General features: G+C 35.8%; 1 protein-coding gene across 1 annotated transcript; it reads right to left on the bottom strand.

Moving 5' to 3' along the window:
* Positions 1-1029: 1029 nt before the first annotated feature.
* On the bottom strand, positions 1030-3373 carry LOC140875621 (uncharacterized). Its single transcript, XM_073279349.1, has 3 exons — positions 2543-3373; positions 2275-2446; positions 1030-1688 (listed from the first exon to the last, which is right to left on the bottom strand). The coding sequence occupies exons 1-3, from the start codon at positions 3335-3337 to the stop codon at positions 1231-1233; spliced, it is 1425 nt and encodes a 474-aa protein (XP_073135450.1). The 5' UTR covers positions 3338-3373; the 3' UTR covers positions 1030-1230.
* Between the last annotated feature and the right edge of the window lie 13256 nt (positions 3374-16629).

The raw sequence follows: 16629 nt of genomic DNA, 5'->3' as shown, positions 1-16629 counted from the left end.
TAATTGTATGTTTAAGAATTTGATTAGTAGGTGATTCCGAAGTAGGTTATTATAGTGCCTTCACCTTCAACTCTTGAATTCTCCCTCACTGCGATTCACGCCCTAATGGCTCATCATGAAAAGAAGATTGTTAGAAGAAACTTTTAATTGGCTTGTTTTGATTTGATTATTTTGGTGTGTGGATATTATCTAGATTAGTTAGGTGTTTTGGTTTGTTTGGATTAATTGTGAGCTCCTCTGTCCCATTTGAGAAAAATGAAAGCTTTAAAAACATTTAGTGCATAGTGTTGTTAGAAGATTTTTTCTGTTTCTCCAGTTTTGGCATACGGATTTTGCATTTCATTATTTTATTATTCTGGTTATTTTGAGATGCAATTTGATTTCTTAACTTGAGAAATTTGGTTTTTCGTTTTTCGTAAAAAACAATAATATTGTATTGTAAAACTGATATACGATTTTTTAATGATTATTTGGTTCTAAGACATCCGCACAAGTACTAGTTACTTGTGCAATTTATTAATTCATGTTTTACTATTTCCGTTGTATGTTTTGATGTTAACAACACCGTAAACAACATGAATTATCACACAAATCTACTCTTTTAAGATAAACATATGTATGTTATCACCTTACAGAATCATCCCTTTCAGTTGCAAAAACAAACAAAACTAACAAATATTAAGATTTTAAATAAGAAGCCAGCCAAATTAAAGGGTGTTACCAACTGGATCAAACAACCCACCAAAGAAAGGCTTTTTTCTCAAATCCCAGCCATTCCATACACAATCAGAGATGGACCAACAGAAGACATGGACAACAAAAAACTCCTTGTGATACCATGTTAGATTTCATAGTGCAAGCCAAAATCCATGAAGAAACAAGAAGAACAAATATGGAGGCAGACAAGGGATTCGTGAGAGATTGCAGAGCAAGTGAAAATTAGAATCGTTCCACTGACTATTAGAATGTACTAAAATGAATTAATGTTAAGTATTTAGGATAAAAAGGAAAACACTAATATAACCTTGCTAAATAAGATAAAAGTAAATACATTCCAACAATTTAAATTCCACCGTTTTAACCACAAAGTTTGGAGCACCAAACAACGGTCGAACGTAACCTGATAAGAGATTTATCAAAATGCAATACAAAACAAATAACCAACAAAAAAGAACACATCATGAATCCAAAATAAAAAAAATCAACAAGAAAATCGTACAAAAAACGCAATCATAAATCTGAATCTCCCCCATCTATCATGATCTTCTTCATGCGATCAACAAGCTCACTCATCTGTTCCCTGGAGTGCAACGGAGCAGGATACACGCACGCACAATCCAACTCTCCGTCCCGAATGGTATCGAAGAAAGCTATAGAAGGGCCGACGCCATGGACAGAACCGCACCCAATGTAATCCTCCACGCCAAGATCTTGCTGCATTTGGTTGGAACCGTCCATCACAGGATCCTCAAACACAGATATGAGTGAAGTCCTAAGCGAAGAAGAAGCGGTCAGGCTCGGGTTTTCGATGGCTTTACACATGAGGAAGTTCAAATCTGCCATGTCTGAGAAGTGCCGGTTGCATTTCTTGTACTCCTCGAAATCCATGAAACATCTTTGAGCCAAATCCCAGAAGTTTTCGGTTCCTTTCATTGTGTGTGTGTTGAGGATTGCAGAGTGGTAGAATCCTATGTAACATTTTAGACAATTGTTGCTCAAGTGATATATATTCTAGTTTAACCGATCGAAATATAATTCTTGTTTTATATAAATATGAAATATTAATAAGATCCGAAATCTGGTATGTATCCTGGCAACCGATTCTTGTTCGTATTAAATGAAATTTACATTTTGAACGAAAAATAATAATACTACTACTGTGTGTGCTTGAAGAAGCTACCGATTCTTGTTCGTATTAAAGGACTCTTTGCAATCACGAAAAAAGTAATTCTTAGATTCTGTTTTAAAAAAATCACTTTTTTGTCTTTCTTAAACCCATATTATGTGTTAGCTTAGGCTTTAACTTAATTAAAATTCAAAAGCCAGTCATATATTGATTATGATTGTCCAAAAATGATTCAAATAAAAAGGTTAATGTTAAAATCAATCTGATCCCTTATTTATCAAACACTACCCAACTTTGATTTTTAAATTTTTATATTTATTTCCAAAAACTACCAACTATAAATTTTTCTTTTAACTTTTTTATAATCTATAACTTTAATCAATTATATATACGAAATCATAATCTTTTGCAAAATGGAATAATGTTACCGAAATGCTGGGTGGAAAGAGAAGGATCAAGAATGGTGCGGCAATCTGTTAGGGTCACCACTCCGTATTTCTTCTTCAGCTTATGATCGGAGTCGAGTTTGGTCGAATGTCCGGCCATTAGTCCAGCGGCTGCCAGAGCTCCGCACAGCTTAATCCCTCTAGATTTGCAGCCCTACCAGTAAAATTAATTATTATATAGTCGATATCTAGATGAAATCGGTAATTAATTTTAGTCCAAAATATTAATTAGAGCTAGCTAGGGACTCACAGTAAGAATCTTGGCAGTATAATGTGTGTTGATTTTGAGTCTGATGACCTCAGAAAACCTGGGCAATTTAGTATTTTTGAACTTGAGATTGGAGAGCCTTAAGGAATTAACAGAATAACCCAACATATCAATCCCATGAGCCCACATGGTCTTCTTGGCCAACCCACTTGGAACCAGGCTTTCGATTCCCATATCCCCCTCGCCTTCAATCTTTGTTCGCTTCTGGGTCTCTCCGCCGCCCTCAACCTCCTTCGCCAGCACCATCAACTCCCTGAGAAAGGAGACGGCGGTGGTCCGGTCACATATGGCGACGTGGAACTTGAGCACGATAACAGATTTGACGTGGGACAAGGCGTAAACGGTACCGAAGACGAGATCGACGCCAGTGCATGGGAAGGAAGAGGGGTGGGACCAGGTGTTGCTGTTGAGTTCGTGTTCCAAGATCAAGTGAAGTGGAGAAATGTGGGAGTTATTGGGGGTGGAAAGAGCGAGGAGGAGCTTGGAAGTGGAGGGGAGGTCGTGAAATTGGAGAGGGATTTGAGGGTTGGCGGATTTGAGGAAGGAGAAGTGATTGGTGGTGGGATTGTAGTGGAGTTTGAAGTGGAGGAGTGGGTGAGAATTGAGGAGATTTAGGAGTGTGATTTGAAGAGAATGGGAAGATTGGTTGATATGTTTGGCGAGTTGAAGAGCAAGAACGGTGATGCCTGTGCCGCCACCGACGGCACGGCACCAGCTGGTTTCTGTGTTGCCCAGAGACCGAAAGGGTTCCGGTTGGTTGTGGTTGGAGCTGGGCATTTTAATTTCAAACAATACATACAATATTACAACAACGTGTTGGGTGTGTTTTTATAGTACTCCCACCTTCGCAGGTATCAAAGCGAGGGATGGCAGTGCTACTCTGCATTAGTATTTTAATTTATTATTTTCACCTAATTTTAGTCCCTATCTAAATCATGATACCGTTTGGTATCATAAATAAGATGTATGGAAGATGGGTAAAAGTTTTGATAAAAATATGATCAGATGTGGATAAGCAATATATATGAATAATATGTTGTTTTGTATGTTTTTGATTTTGTAGGATTATCGTGTTTATTCTCTTAATTACCCTTGTCAATTTCACACAATTACACTTGTGTATGGTTAATTTGTTGTGGAGAGAGGGGTACATTGGTAAAATTTCACTTATATGACATTCATTCTCCATTAATACCATGAGTTAGGAGGTATTTTTCATCAAGCCTACATCTAACATCATATCGGACCATGCGATATCATTAGGTTAACAAAAAAATGAGAGAAACATGAGATAAATAAAAATATGTGGATTATCTCACTTTCATCAAATGTACCAAACGGTATGTTATTTGTTTTAGATATTAATATAGTTATATTTGTTATTTGGGTGTACTTCGAACTCTGAAAATGATTGCGTCAACAACAACAATAGCAACAAAGATGAACAAAGTCGAGGCGAGAGAAACTCTCTATCGGCAAGACGAAATTGCCCGTTAACAGTGCTCAACGTTGTCGGCAATCGTCTCTAAGATACAACGACTATTCAATCGAGATATAGCAGCACAACAAATATCTCGATCTTCGTCGAACTAAAATATGTAGAAACTTTTTCTTTTGTGAGAGTGAGGGAAGAATTTTGCAAAAATCTGATGTATACACGTTATCAGATGTTTTGTCTTTTTTTTTTTCTGTGTTATAACCACCGTATATATAGACTTATACACGAAACAACATGTTATAAGGTGTAAGGATGCAACTCATGACAGAAAAAGCCCAGAAACAATCATGACTTTTCAGAGCACAGAAGGTGCGCTCGGGCGGTAATATTCTACCGCTCGAGCGGCCAACTTTTAGGCAGCCTACTGTCTCGCACTTTAGGTGTCGCGCGCGGGCGGTAATATTTTACCGCTCGGGCGCAAGCCTCTTTGAACGATGCGCTCGAGCGGTAATTTATTACCGCTCGGGCGCCCACCTTCTGCCAAGTTTCTGTACCGCATATGAGGTGATGCGCTCGAGCGGTAATTATTTACCGCTCGGGCGCACTCAATAAAATAATAAAATATTATTTTAAATAAATTTTATCCAAAAAGGATAATCGAATTAGAAGACCTCGCCTCGCCGGTCGGCCGCGCGTGTGTTTGTTGCATCGATTAGCGTCTTGCCCCTTTACAAAACATCCGGTGCCCTAAGGGCCCAATCCCATAAACCAAACATGGGTTATTTAAGGTGAATAATACATTGAACATGTTCCAATGTGAGACAAACCAAAACAAGTTTTCCCTCCAAATTATTCACCAAATTTTCAAATTTGTTTCAAACTTGGGACAACACTTTTCAAGCTTTTTCAAGCCACTTGGGTCAAGACCATATCTTCCATAATTCATTCAATTAATTATTTCCAACAATCCCCCACATGAATGAATTTCACGTATAGTAACATTCTCACTAGAAAATTATTTTTGAGTTATTGTTACATCAGGATAGATAGCTTGTGGCTTTGAACCTACCGTAGTAAAATACTATCGGATTTACTAGTTGCATAGTGACGCGATGTCTTGAACTAGTCAACCGTATATGTAAACCAAGACAATAGTACTTACATAACAATACTCTAACATATTTTGTTCTCACGTTGTGTTCATTTCGGCCCTGGACCGTATCTTAGATTCATAAGTGTTGCAATCAAAGCGGCCAATACTTTGCACTTATATAGGTGATCTCCTATCAAGAGTATCATGCGTTACTCCACCTCATAGGTATAGGAATCATTAAAAGAAAACTTAACCTCACCACATTTTGCAGGTCATTTATACTTGGATATTTTAGGAATGAGCAAGTAACAATTCCAAGCATTCAGACTAATATTTATAACTTAGTTGTCCCATTGAACCAAGGTTTTGGGATCTCCAATTCTCAAGGTTGGGTTACCGCTATAAATATTTTAATTTGTGGATTTTAAACCCATTCCTCCAAGTAGTTTGTACATTTGATCTCTATTTATATTTTTTGTAAGCGAATCCGCAAGGTTTTCCTTTGACTTCACATAGTCAACCGAAATAACCCCATTCGAGATCAATTGTCTTATGGTATTATGTCTCCGACGAATATGTCGAGATTTACCATTGTACATACTACTTTGTGCTCTTTCTATTGCTGACTGACTGTCACAATGAATCGTAATAGAAGACACCGGTTTATTCCAACATGGAATATCTTCTAGAAAGTTTCGAAGCCACTCGACTTTTTCTCCAGCTTTATCTAGAGCAATGAACTCGGACTCCATAGTCGACCGAGCTATACAAGTTTGTTTAGAGGATCTCCATGACACCGCTCCTCCACCGATTGTGAACACATATCTACTTGTAGACTTGGAGTCTTTCGTATCAGAAATTCAATTTGCATCACAATATCCTTCTAGGATCGCGGGATATTTTGTATACACTATTCCATAACTAGAAGTGTATTTCAAATATCCAAGCACTCTCATTAGTGCTTTCCAATGATCCTCACTTGGATTACTTGTGAACCGACTAAGTTTGTTTACAGTATATGCAAGATCAGGACGGGTACAGTTATTTAAGTACATTAAACTTCCTATCACCCTTGCATATTCCACTTGTGAAACAGGTTCTCCTCTATTTTTGGCTAAATGTGTACCCAATTCCATAGGTGTTCTAGCCGGAGGATGATTTGTGACATTAAATCGTTCAAGAACCTTTTTTATATAATGAGATTGGGATAACATAATTCCAGCAGGAAGTCTAGAGACTTTAATCCCTAGAATTATATCACACAATCCCAAATCCTTCATATCAAAATGTTGTCTCAACATTTTCTTGGTTTTCACAATCAATTCATGGTTGTTTCCCATGATTAACATGTCATCTACATAAAGGCAAACAATTACATATGCATTTGTAGTACCTTTAATATAGACACATTTGTCACATTCATTTATTGTGAAACCATTTGACAACATAGCAGTGTCAAACTTTTGATGCCACTGTTTAGGTGCTTGTTTGAGTCCATACAACGACTTGACAAGTTTACACACCTTTCCTTCTTTTCCGGGTACAATAAACCTTTTTGGTTGTTTTATATATATTTTTTCATCCAACTTTCCATTCAAAAACGCAGTTTTAACATCCATTTGATGTATCTCAAGATCATGCAAAGCTGCAATAGCTATGAGAACACGAATGGATGTTATTCTAGAAACCGGAGAGTAGGTATCGAAGAAATCATATCCCTCCTTTTGTCTAAAACCTTGAATCACTAGTCGAGCTTTATATTTATCTATAGATCCATCTAATTTGTATTTCCTTTTAAGAATCCACTTGAATCCCAAAGATTTACATCCCGGAGGGAGATCAACCAACTCCCACGTATGATTGTGCATGATGGAATCTATTTCATTTTGTATGGCTTCCTTCCAAAAAGGAGCCTCAGGATTTGATAAAGCCTTTTGAAGAGTTCTTGGTTCATTATCTAACATGTATGTTAGAAAATCAGGACCAAACGACTTTTCAACTCTTGCACGCTTGCTGCTTCGTGGTTCCTCGTTGTTTTGTGGAGTTTCAGTTGTGTTTTCATGAGTTCGCTTGTTCGAACTAATTTCTTTCCTTTCTTTACATGAAAAGATATTTTCAAAGAATACAGCATTCCTTGACTCCATAATTGTGTCTTCATGTACATCAGGAATCGTTGACTTATGTACTAAAAATCGATATGCACTACTATTGTATGCATAACCAATAAATATACAGTCAATCGTTTTAGGCCCAATTTTTATTTGTTTTGGCTTAGGTATTTCTACTTTCGCCAAACACCCCCATAGGTTTACGACCTTTCCACTGTTCATATGGTGTTTCGTCTTTTCCTTTGATTGGAATCTGGTTTAGAATGTGAGTTGCTGAGAGAATCGCTTCACCCCACATATTTTGAGGTAAGCCAGAATTTATTAACAACGCGTTCATCATTTCATTTAATGTTCGATTTTTGCGTTCTGTAACGCCATTGGATTGAGGTGAGTAAGGGGCTGTCGTTTGATGAATGATGCCTGAAGTTGAGCAAAATTCTTCAAAAAGGAGCCACATACTCTCCACCTCGATCACTTCGAATCATTTTAATTTTTGAACTTCGTTAATTTTCAATCTCAGTCTTATATTTCTTGAAAACTTCAATTGCTTCATCTTTGCTTTTCAACAAATATACGTAACAAAATCTGGTGCAATCATCAATGAATGTTATAAAGTATTTATTTCCACCTCGTGTTTGTACCATTTTTAAATCACATACATCAGTATGTATTAATTCAAGTGGCGTAGTACTTCTCGTGACATTATGAAATGGAGTTTTAACCATTTTCGCTTCAACACAAATCTCACACTTATGTTGTGGATTTCTTTTAAACATAGGTATTACATTTAAATTTGCAAGTCTTTGCAACGTGTTGAAGTTAACATGTCCTAATCGTTCATGCCATATATCATAACTTTCAGTCAAGTAAGCAGAACCAATAACTTCATTCTTCGCCTCAAGGCGGGAAACATTCATTACATTCAACTTAAAGAGACCAATATCTTGGTACCCTTTTCCAACAAATACACCAGATTTAGTTAACACAAATTTATCAGATTCAAATACCATTCTAAATCCAGCCTTGCTCAAGAGTGAACCAGAAACTAAGTTCTTCCGAATGTTTGGCACATGCAGCACATTCTTGAGCGTCACCTCTTTGCCCGAGATAATCTTCAACACCACATTTCCCACTCCCACAACTTCAGACGTTGCGGAGTTTCCCATGAACAACTTTCGATCCCCAACGGTGGTATAGGTGGAATACATATCTTTATCGGCACAAACGTGACTCGTAGAGCCGGTATCGATCCACCATCCTCTTGGATCATCCACCATGTTGGTCTCACAAATAACGGTACTTAAATCAATATCATTAATTTCTAAAGGTACATACCTTTCTTGAACCATGTTAACTTGCTTTGGTTTCTGATTTGCATTGGTTTTCTTTGGAAGTCGGCAATCCCTTGCCATATGATTCGGTTTGCCACAGTTGTAGCAACTTCCTTGGAATTTCTTCGCTTTCCCCTTTTTCTTTCCATCATGGGGGCGCTTCCTCTTGTGACTCCTACTAGACTCCGCCAGATTTACTTTGGCCTCGGTTTTCATATTTTTATGTGACTTGGCCTCGGTATTTCTGTTGTCCTCCTCAATGCGAAGTCGCACTATAAGATCTTCAAGTTTCAACTCCTTACGTTTGTGCTTAAGGTAGTTTTTGAAGTCTTTCCACATAGGAGGCAACTTCTCAATGATAGACGCGACTTGGAATGGTTCATTGATTTCCATCCCTTTGGCCAATAAGTCATGCAAGATGATTTGTATCTCTTGCACTTGACTCATTACAGTTTTTGAGTCTATCATCTTAAAGTCCAGAAATTTTCCAACCACGAACTTCTTTATACCCGCGTCTTCCATTTTGTATTTCTTCTCCAAATAATCCCAGAGTTCCTTGGCCGTCTTGACTGATGAATAAACACTATAGAGAGTGTCATCAAGGCCATTCAGAATATAGTTTCTGCACAGAAAATCGCTGTGGTTCCATGCATCAACAGCGGTCCTTCTTTGGGTGTCAGAATCGCCATCAACGACGATAGGGGGATCCTCCTTCAGAAATCTAGACAGATTGAGCGTTGTCAGATAGAACAGCATCTTCTGCTGCCAACGTTTGAAGTCGGCACCAGAAAACTTTGGTGGCTTTTCTCCATGTGCGGGGGCGGAAGCGAGCGGAGTGAATGAAAAGGTAGACATCTTCAGAATCCGAGAAATAAAAAATTTCGTCTTGCGATTGTTATTTGGGTGTACTTCGAACTCTGAAAATGATTGTGTCAACAACAACAATAGCAGCAACAAAGATGAACAAAGTCGAGGCAAGAGAAACTCTCTATCCGCAAGACGAAATTGCCCGTTAACAGTGCTCAACGTTGTCGGCAATCGTCTCTAAGATACAACGACTATTCAATCGAGATATAGCAGCACAACAAATATCTCGATCTTCGTCGAACTAAAATATGTAGAAACTTTTTTTTTTGTGAGAGTGAGGGAAGAATTCTGCAGAAATCTGATGTATACATGTTATCAGATGTTCTGTCTTTTTTATCTGTGTTATAACCACCGTATATATAGACTTATACACGAAACAACACGTTATAAGGCGTAAGGATGCAACCCATGACAGAAAAAGCCCAGAAATAGTCGTGACTTTTCAGAGCACAGAAGGTGCGCTCGGGCGATAATATTCTACCGCTCGAGCGGCCAACTTTTAGGCAGCCTACTGTCTCGCACTTTAGGTGTCGCGCACGGGCGGTAATATTTTACCGCTCGGGCGCAAGCCTCTTTGAACGATGCGCTCGAGCGGTAATTTATTACCGCTCGGGCGCCCACCTTCTGCCAAATTTTTGTCCCGCATATGAGGTGATGCGCTCGAGCGGTAATTATTTACAGCTCGGGCGCACTCAATAAAATAATAAAATATTATTTTAAATAAATTTTATCCAAAAAGGATAATCAGATCAGAAGACCTCGCCTCGCCTCGCCTCGCCACGCCGCGCCGGCCGGCCGCGCGTGTGTTTGTTGCATCAATTAGCATCTTGCCCCTTTACAAAACATCCGGTGCCCTAAGGGCCCAATCCCATAAACCAAACATGGGTTATTTAAGGTGAACAATACATTGAACATGTTCCAATATGGGACAAACCAAAACAAGTTTTTTCTCTAAATTATTCACCAAATTTTCAAATTTGTTTCAAACTTGGGACAACACTTTTCAAGCGTTTTCAAGCCACTTGGGTCAAGCCCATATCTTCCACAATTCATTCAATTAATTATTTCCAACAATCCCCTACATGAATGAATTTTACGTATAGTAACATTCTCACTAGAAAATTATTTTTGAGTTATTGTTACATCAGGATAGGTAGCTTGTGGCTTTGAACCTACCGTAGTAAAATACTATCGGATTTACTAGTTGCATAGTGACGCGATGTCTTGAACTAGTCAACCGTTTATGTAAACCAAGACAATAGTACTTACATAACAATACTCTAACATATTTTGTTCTCACGTTGTGTCCATTTCGGCCCTAGACCGTATCTTAGATTCATAAGTGTTGCAATCAAAGCGGCCAATACTTTGCACTTATATAGGTGATCTCCTATCAAGAGTATCCTGCGTTACTCCACCTCATAGGTATAGAAATCATTAAAAGAAAACTTAACCTCACCACATTTTGCAGGTCATTTATACTTGGATATTTCAGGAATGAGCAAGTAACAATTCCAAGCACTCAGACTAATATTTATAACTTAGTTGTCTCATTGAACAATATATTGAATATGTTCCAATGTGGGACAAACCAAAACAAGTTTTCACTCCAAATTATTCACCAAATTTACAAATTTGTTTCAAACTTGGGACAACACTTTTCAAGCTTTTTCAAGCCACTTGGGTCAAGCCCATATCTTCTACAATTCATTCAATTAATTATTTCCAACAATATTAGCTTCTTAATGAAAAAATATATATTATGTTTTTTTAATTAACTCTGTGTTTGCGGATGACTTGTAGTTCATCTAACACTTAAGTTTAACAGTCCGTGAAAACTCCGGTTCAAAATCCAATTGTAACAATTTCCATCCTAATAGATTTTTTGGTATAAACTATATTTTCCGGGAAAAAAATATTAGTTTATATATATATATATATATATATATACTAATATAATTACCCTAAGAAGGATATTATTGTATATAATATAATTACCCTAAGAAGGATATTATTTATGGAAGAAGTGAGTCGTGCTCAATTTTTTCCTCACATTTTATGTTCATATAATTAATACACGCACAAACAATATTTATTTTAAATTAAATTTCTCACCAAGAACATAAATTAATAATTAATATTAGATGTGTAAAGAATTTATATATATATTTCCCTTACCATTATTAAACCTATAAGTTCTGCTTGTGTTCTTCCCATAACAGGAGCTAGATCTCATTTTTTTTTATAAATAAGAAAAAACCTTCTCCAAATGTATTAATATATATATATATATATATATATATATATATAAAATTTTTTTTTGTAAAAAAATAAAAATAAAATAATGTTGTCAAATAAAATGTAATCGAAATGAGATTCTACGTTTAAAAAACATAAGTGGCTCGGTGCAAATCCAATTATTCAAATTGAGTTACAGACTAGCTGCTGTTATTCTATAATCGAATCTGGCCAACTTAAAAATTCAATCTATAATATCATAAGTTCATAACTCGTATACTCATTTTAAACACATTTATAAACGTGATAAAATTTGATAGCACATGGCAACTAACGAAGTTTCGACTCAAATTAAATTATATTATGTCACTTTATTATTAATAAGTAATCAACTTAAAAGCTTTTATTTATAAAGTACCTACTTATTTTGTGTTTCGGTTAGACTATATACACACAAAATTAATTTTTAGTAAAGGACGAGCCATTAAATGATTCAACAGAAACAGTGCTAGCCGAGTATTAGTAACTGTTCGTCAGTACATCGAATGGCAGCATAAAAATGCTTTACTGCTATTTCCGTTACAATTATATACTTCTTTTTGTTTTTGTTTCTACACAGCTTAATAATATTATTCAGAAATTAAATTATGGAATTAAATTTTCTAATACATATTAATTTAGTGACAATAAGAAAACAATTAAACAATTTGAATAAAAATTTGTTCAAAAAAGTTGATCAATACTATTATACACATTAAATATGGGTACATCTGTTAAATGATTTATTAAATTTGAAAATTAAATTATATTTTTTGAATTAATGAAAAAAAAACGTGAATTATGTAATTGAGAATATGAGATAGATGGAATATTATATAACATTAGAAGTCACCTTGTATTAACCACTTTAGTTGATCAAGGCGACTTCGAAGTTCAATTTTAGATTTTTTTTTAAAACATTTAATTTTAGATTTACCGTTGCATATATTTGTTATATAACCTTGATGATATGCGCTTATTAGTAATTTCTATAGCTGTGTCTTTTTTTATACCGTATTATGGATTTATATTTATAATATGATCTCAAAGATTTATATTTATGAAACGATTTTAAAGATCTATAGTGAAAAAAATAATTTTAATATAAAGCAATATTTATAGTGAAAATAATACCTTTTAACATAAAAAAGTAATATTTTTCATGATTCAGGTCTGGTAAGATATTCGTTTCATAAAATTAAACCGTGTTATTATGTCATATCGTGTTATGAGTTTATGGAAGTTGATATTTTATTGATATGGACAACCAATATAAATCTATTTCTACTATAAAAGTATGAATGATGGACAAAGTTTTTTATTGTAAATTTATAACTTTCCCCTCAAATTGTGTAGGAATCAAAAAAATTTTATGGGCAATTATGAAAAAATGAGGTAAAAAACAAGGGCGAAAAATGATTAAAATTTTAGTCAAACCTTAGGAGGTGATTTATTGCATAGTAATGAATATGAATTTAACTTTTCATTTATATCCAATTATTACCTCAAAATTAATTATTGATAAACTATGTATACTATATAATATAAAATTTCACACACAATATTTGGCTAATATTTTTATAATGTAAAATATTTTACTTTTGGAAGGTGAAAAAAAATCCAAATGTTTATTGACTACTAAATGACACAAACCGGATGTCTAACTGTTACACACCATAAAAAATTGAGCATCAATATATTGTTAAAAATAAAATATAAATTATTTTTATTTAAATTAATAATGAGAATAATTAAGAGTTATTTTTTAATTAATTTGTTCATTAGCGTATTTTTTTTTAATTTTTTCACATTTTAAATTTGTTCATTAGCTTATAACTTTCACATCATTCTATTTTTATTTGTTTTACATACAAGAACAACGACAACAACAACAATAATAATAATAATAGTGAGTTTAGTGATATTTCATATCATGTCATTACTTTTTCATCAAAGGTTCTTGTAGAAGAACATTGTTTGTTATCATATATTGAGTCAATGTTTTAGAGTATCTTTTTTCATCTTTTTTATTATACTTCCATCTATATATCATTTTGTACACAATGTGCTAAATATTTTTCTATAGTATCTGATTTTTTTGGCTTGTGATATATTCATGTTCCTAAATTATATATAAAGTAGAGTTAATAGTTTTTTTTATTAGACAGTGAAGTAGATGAATATTGAAAATACGTAACATGCTTTACAATATATATATATATATATATATAATACATGTCGCTATATATTTCAATATCATTATAATTTTTAACTCAATCATATAACTAATTGGTTATAAAATAAGTGATTTTACGTGCGGAGCACGTGTATTTTACTAGTAGATACAAAAAGTTCCTATGAAAGCGTAAAGATATTGATCATAATATAAAATCCTAAAAATATATTCGAAATCCTAACTTACATTGCAATATACAAAAAAAAAAGCTTTAGGAGATAAAAAAACAAGATAAATAAAAATATGATAATTATTGACATGAATATTTGCTAACAGCCCCCTGAAGATGGTGATTCATGAAAAACACCAATCTTGAATGATAAGTCACGAAGGCGACCAGAGTATAATGGTTTGGTGAGCGCATCCGTCAACTGATCTTGATAGGAAACATGAGAGATGCGCAACTACGAGCTTTGAATCAATTCACGAACAAAGTGATAATCCAGAACAATGTATTTCATACGAGAGTGAAAAACTGGATTAACACATAGATAAGTAGCCCCAATGTTATCACTATATAGGACAGGGACGGAAGTGAGATAGACGTCAATCTCATGAAGGAGAGAACTAATCCAAGTGATTTCGGTCGCACCAGATGCTATAGCACGATACTCGGCTTCAGTGGAGGATCGAGCGACAGACTGCTGCTTTTTGGAGCTCCAGGAAATTGGATTGGAGCCTAAGAAAATAACGTAGGCGATAGTAGAGCAACGGTCAATAGGATTGCTGGCCCAGTCAGCATCAGTGAAGCCATGTAAAGTAAAAGCAAGGTCATTCCGAAGGTGAAGACCATAGTCGATAGTTCCATTGAGAGAACGCAGTAAGCGCTTGACAGCGCTCTAATGATGTTCGGAAGGAGAGTGCATAAATTGGGACAAACGATTAACATAAAATGCCACATCAGGACGTGTAAGGAGAATGTAATGGAGACTACCTATAACCTGGCGGTAGCGAGATGCATCAGTAGAGCGAGCACCATCATTGAGAGATAAGGGCGTGCCAGTTGCCAAAGGCGTTTGGACAAGTTTGGCATTCTACATGTGAAAGTGTGCTAGAAGATCAACAATATACTTCCGTTGAGAAAGAATAAGACCGCCAACTTTGGGAGTGACCTCAACTCCCAAGAAGTAAGATAATGCACCCAAGTCCTTGAGAGAGAACTCGGTAGCCAGACTGGTAATGACATCAGTTATAAGGGACATAATTTGTCAAAATATCCAGGAGTACCACAGAGTTGGCAGCGGCCAAGATAGGGCCACAGAGAAGAGCCAGAAGAGGCCGAGGACGGCCAAGGTACCCACGAAGGGGGTCCGCGAGGGTCCCTTGGGTGCGGCGAGCTAGAATAACGGGGCTGTCCGGAGGTGGCACCGACAGGAGAAGACTTGGCGGAGCGAGATGCAGGGAAGGCGGTGGCTGGGCCAGAGCTTCAAAGTTGAGAAAATTTTCGTGAAGCTCATCAAAGGAGATCAGAGTGTCACGATCTTGGATGACATGAGAGAGTTCCTTGTATGAATCATCCAGGTATTGAGGACCTTAAGTGTAAGATCCACGGAGTCATAGGAGACGTTCATAAGAGCAAGAGCATCAACAGAGGCCTTGATGCCATGCATGAAGTCGATTACGGTTTTGGAGCCCTTGACTGGATTTGCAAGTTGATTTTTGAGTTGGAGGATGCGGCCACGACTTGGGGCAGCATAGGTCTTGGCCAGTGTAGACCAAGCATCACGTGAGGTTGTAGAGGAAGCAATAAATGGGATGAGAGTGGGTGTGAGAGAATGAGTTATGACATTGAGAAGAAGCTGATCCTGACGAACCTAGAGGGAGTAAGCAGGATTGGAGAGGGTGGCACCATCTTTCTCAAGAGTGGACGGTGGGCATGAGTTGGAGCCATCGAAAAAGCCCATAAGATCGTAACCAATGAGTAGGGAACAAAATTGGAGGAGCCAAGCCGGATAATTGGATGAGGTGAGTTCGAGAGGTATTTGAGTAGTGGTGTTAATGGAGATTAAGGTCGGAGGGACGACAAAAAAGGAGGGATCAGTATCGGCCATGGTGGTGATGAGAGGCTGGGGTTGGCGACTTTGGAGGTTGGGCGGTAGCAAGGGGTGGTGGCTAGAGCTGTGGCGTTAGCCGAAGGAAATATGATACCATATAGAGTTTATGGAACTTGATAATTTATTGATATGAACAACCAATATAAATAGATACAAAAAAGTTTTTATGGGAGCGTAAAGATATTCACAATATAAAATCTTAACTTACATTGCAATATAAAAAAAAAGCTTTAAAAGATAAAGAAACAAGATAAATACAAATATGATAAATATTGACACGAATATTTGCTAACAGTTACTATCTCATGTGAGTTTTTTTATTATTATTATATAACACACTTGAATACCTCAATGTAATTATTTTGATGTGTCAACCTGACATCAAAATTTATTTAAATTTTAATCTCTGCTCAATATTTTATACATCACTTAGCTTTGATGGTGGGACATATTAATAATCTCCACAACTCTCTCCAATTTCTTCTATTTATTTTTATCCATTAATGTTCCCTATTTTAACTTAAAGCTCATATATTTTGGCACAATTTTAAAATTTTAAAATATCCCCTTTTATTGATAATTATTATAATATTCTTTGCAGGTTAGAAAGATAAAGTTATAGAATTTGATGTAATTACTTAAATGTTCGAAGCTAAAAGATTTGA

This window comes from Henckelia pumila, chromosome 1 (genome assembly GCF_033568475.1).
Source record: "Henckelia pumila isolate YLH828 chromosome 1, ASM3356847v2, whole genome shotgun sequence".
NCBI lineage: Eukaryota > Viridiplantae > Streptophyta > Magnoliopsida > Lamiales > Gesneriaceae > Henckelia > Henckelia pumila.
This window is presented reverse-complemented; position numbering and strand designations above follow the sequence as displayed.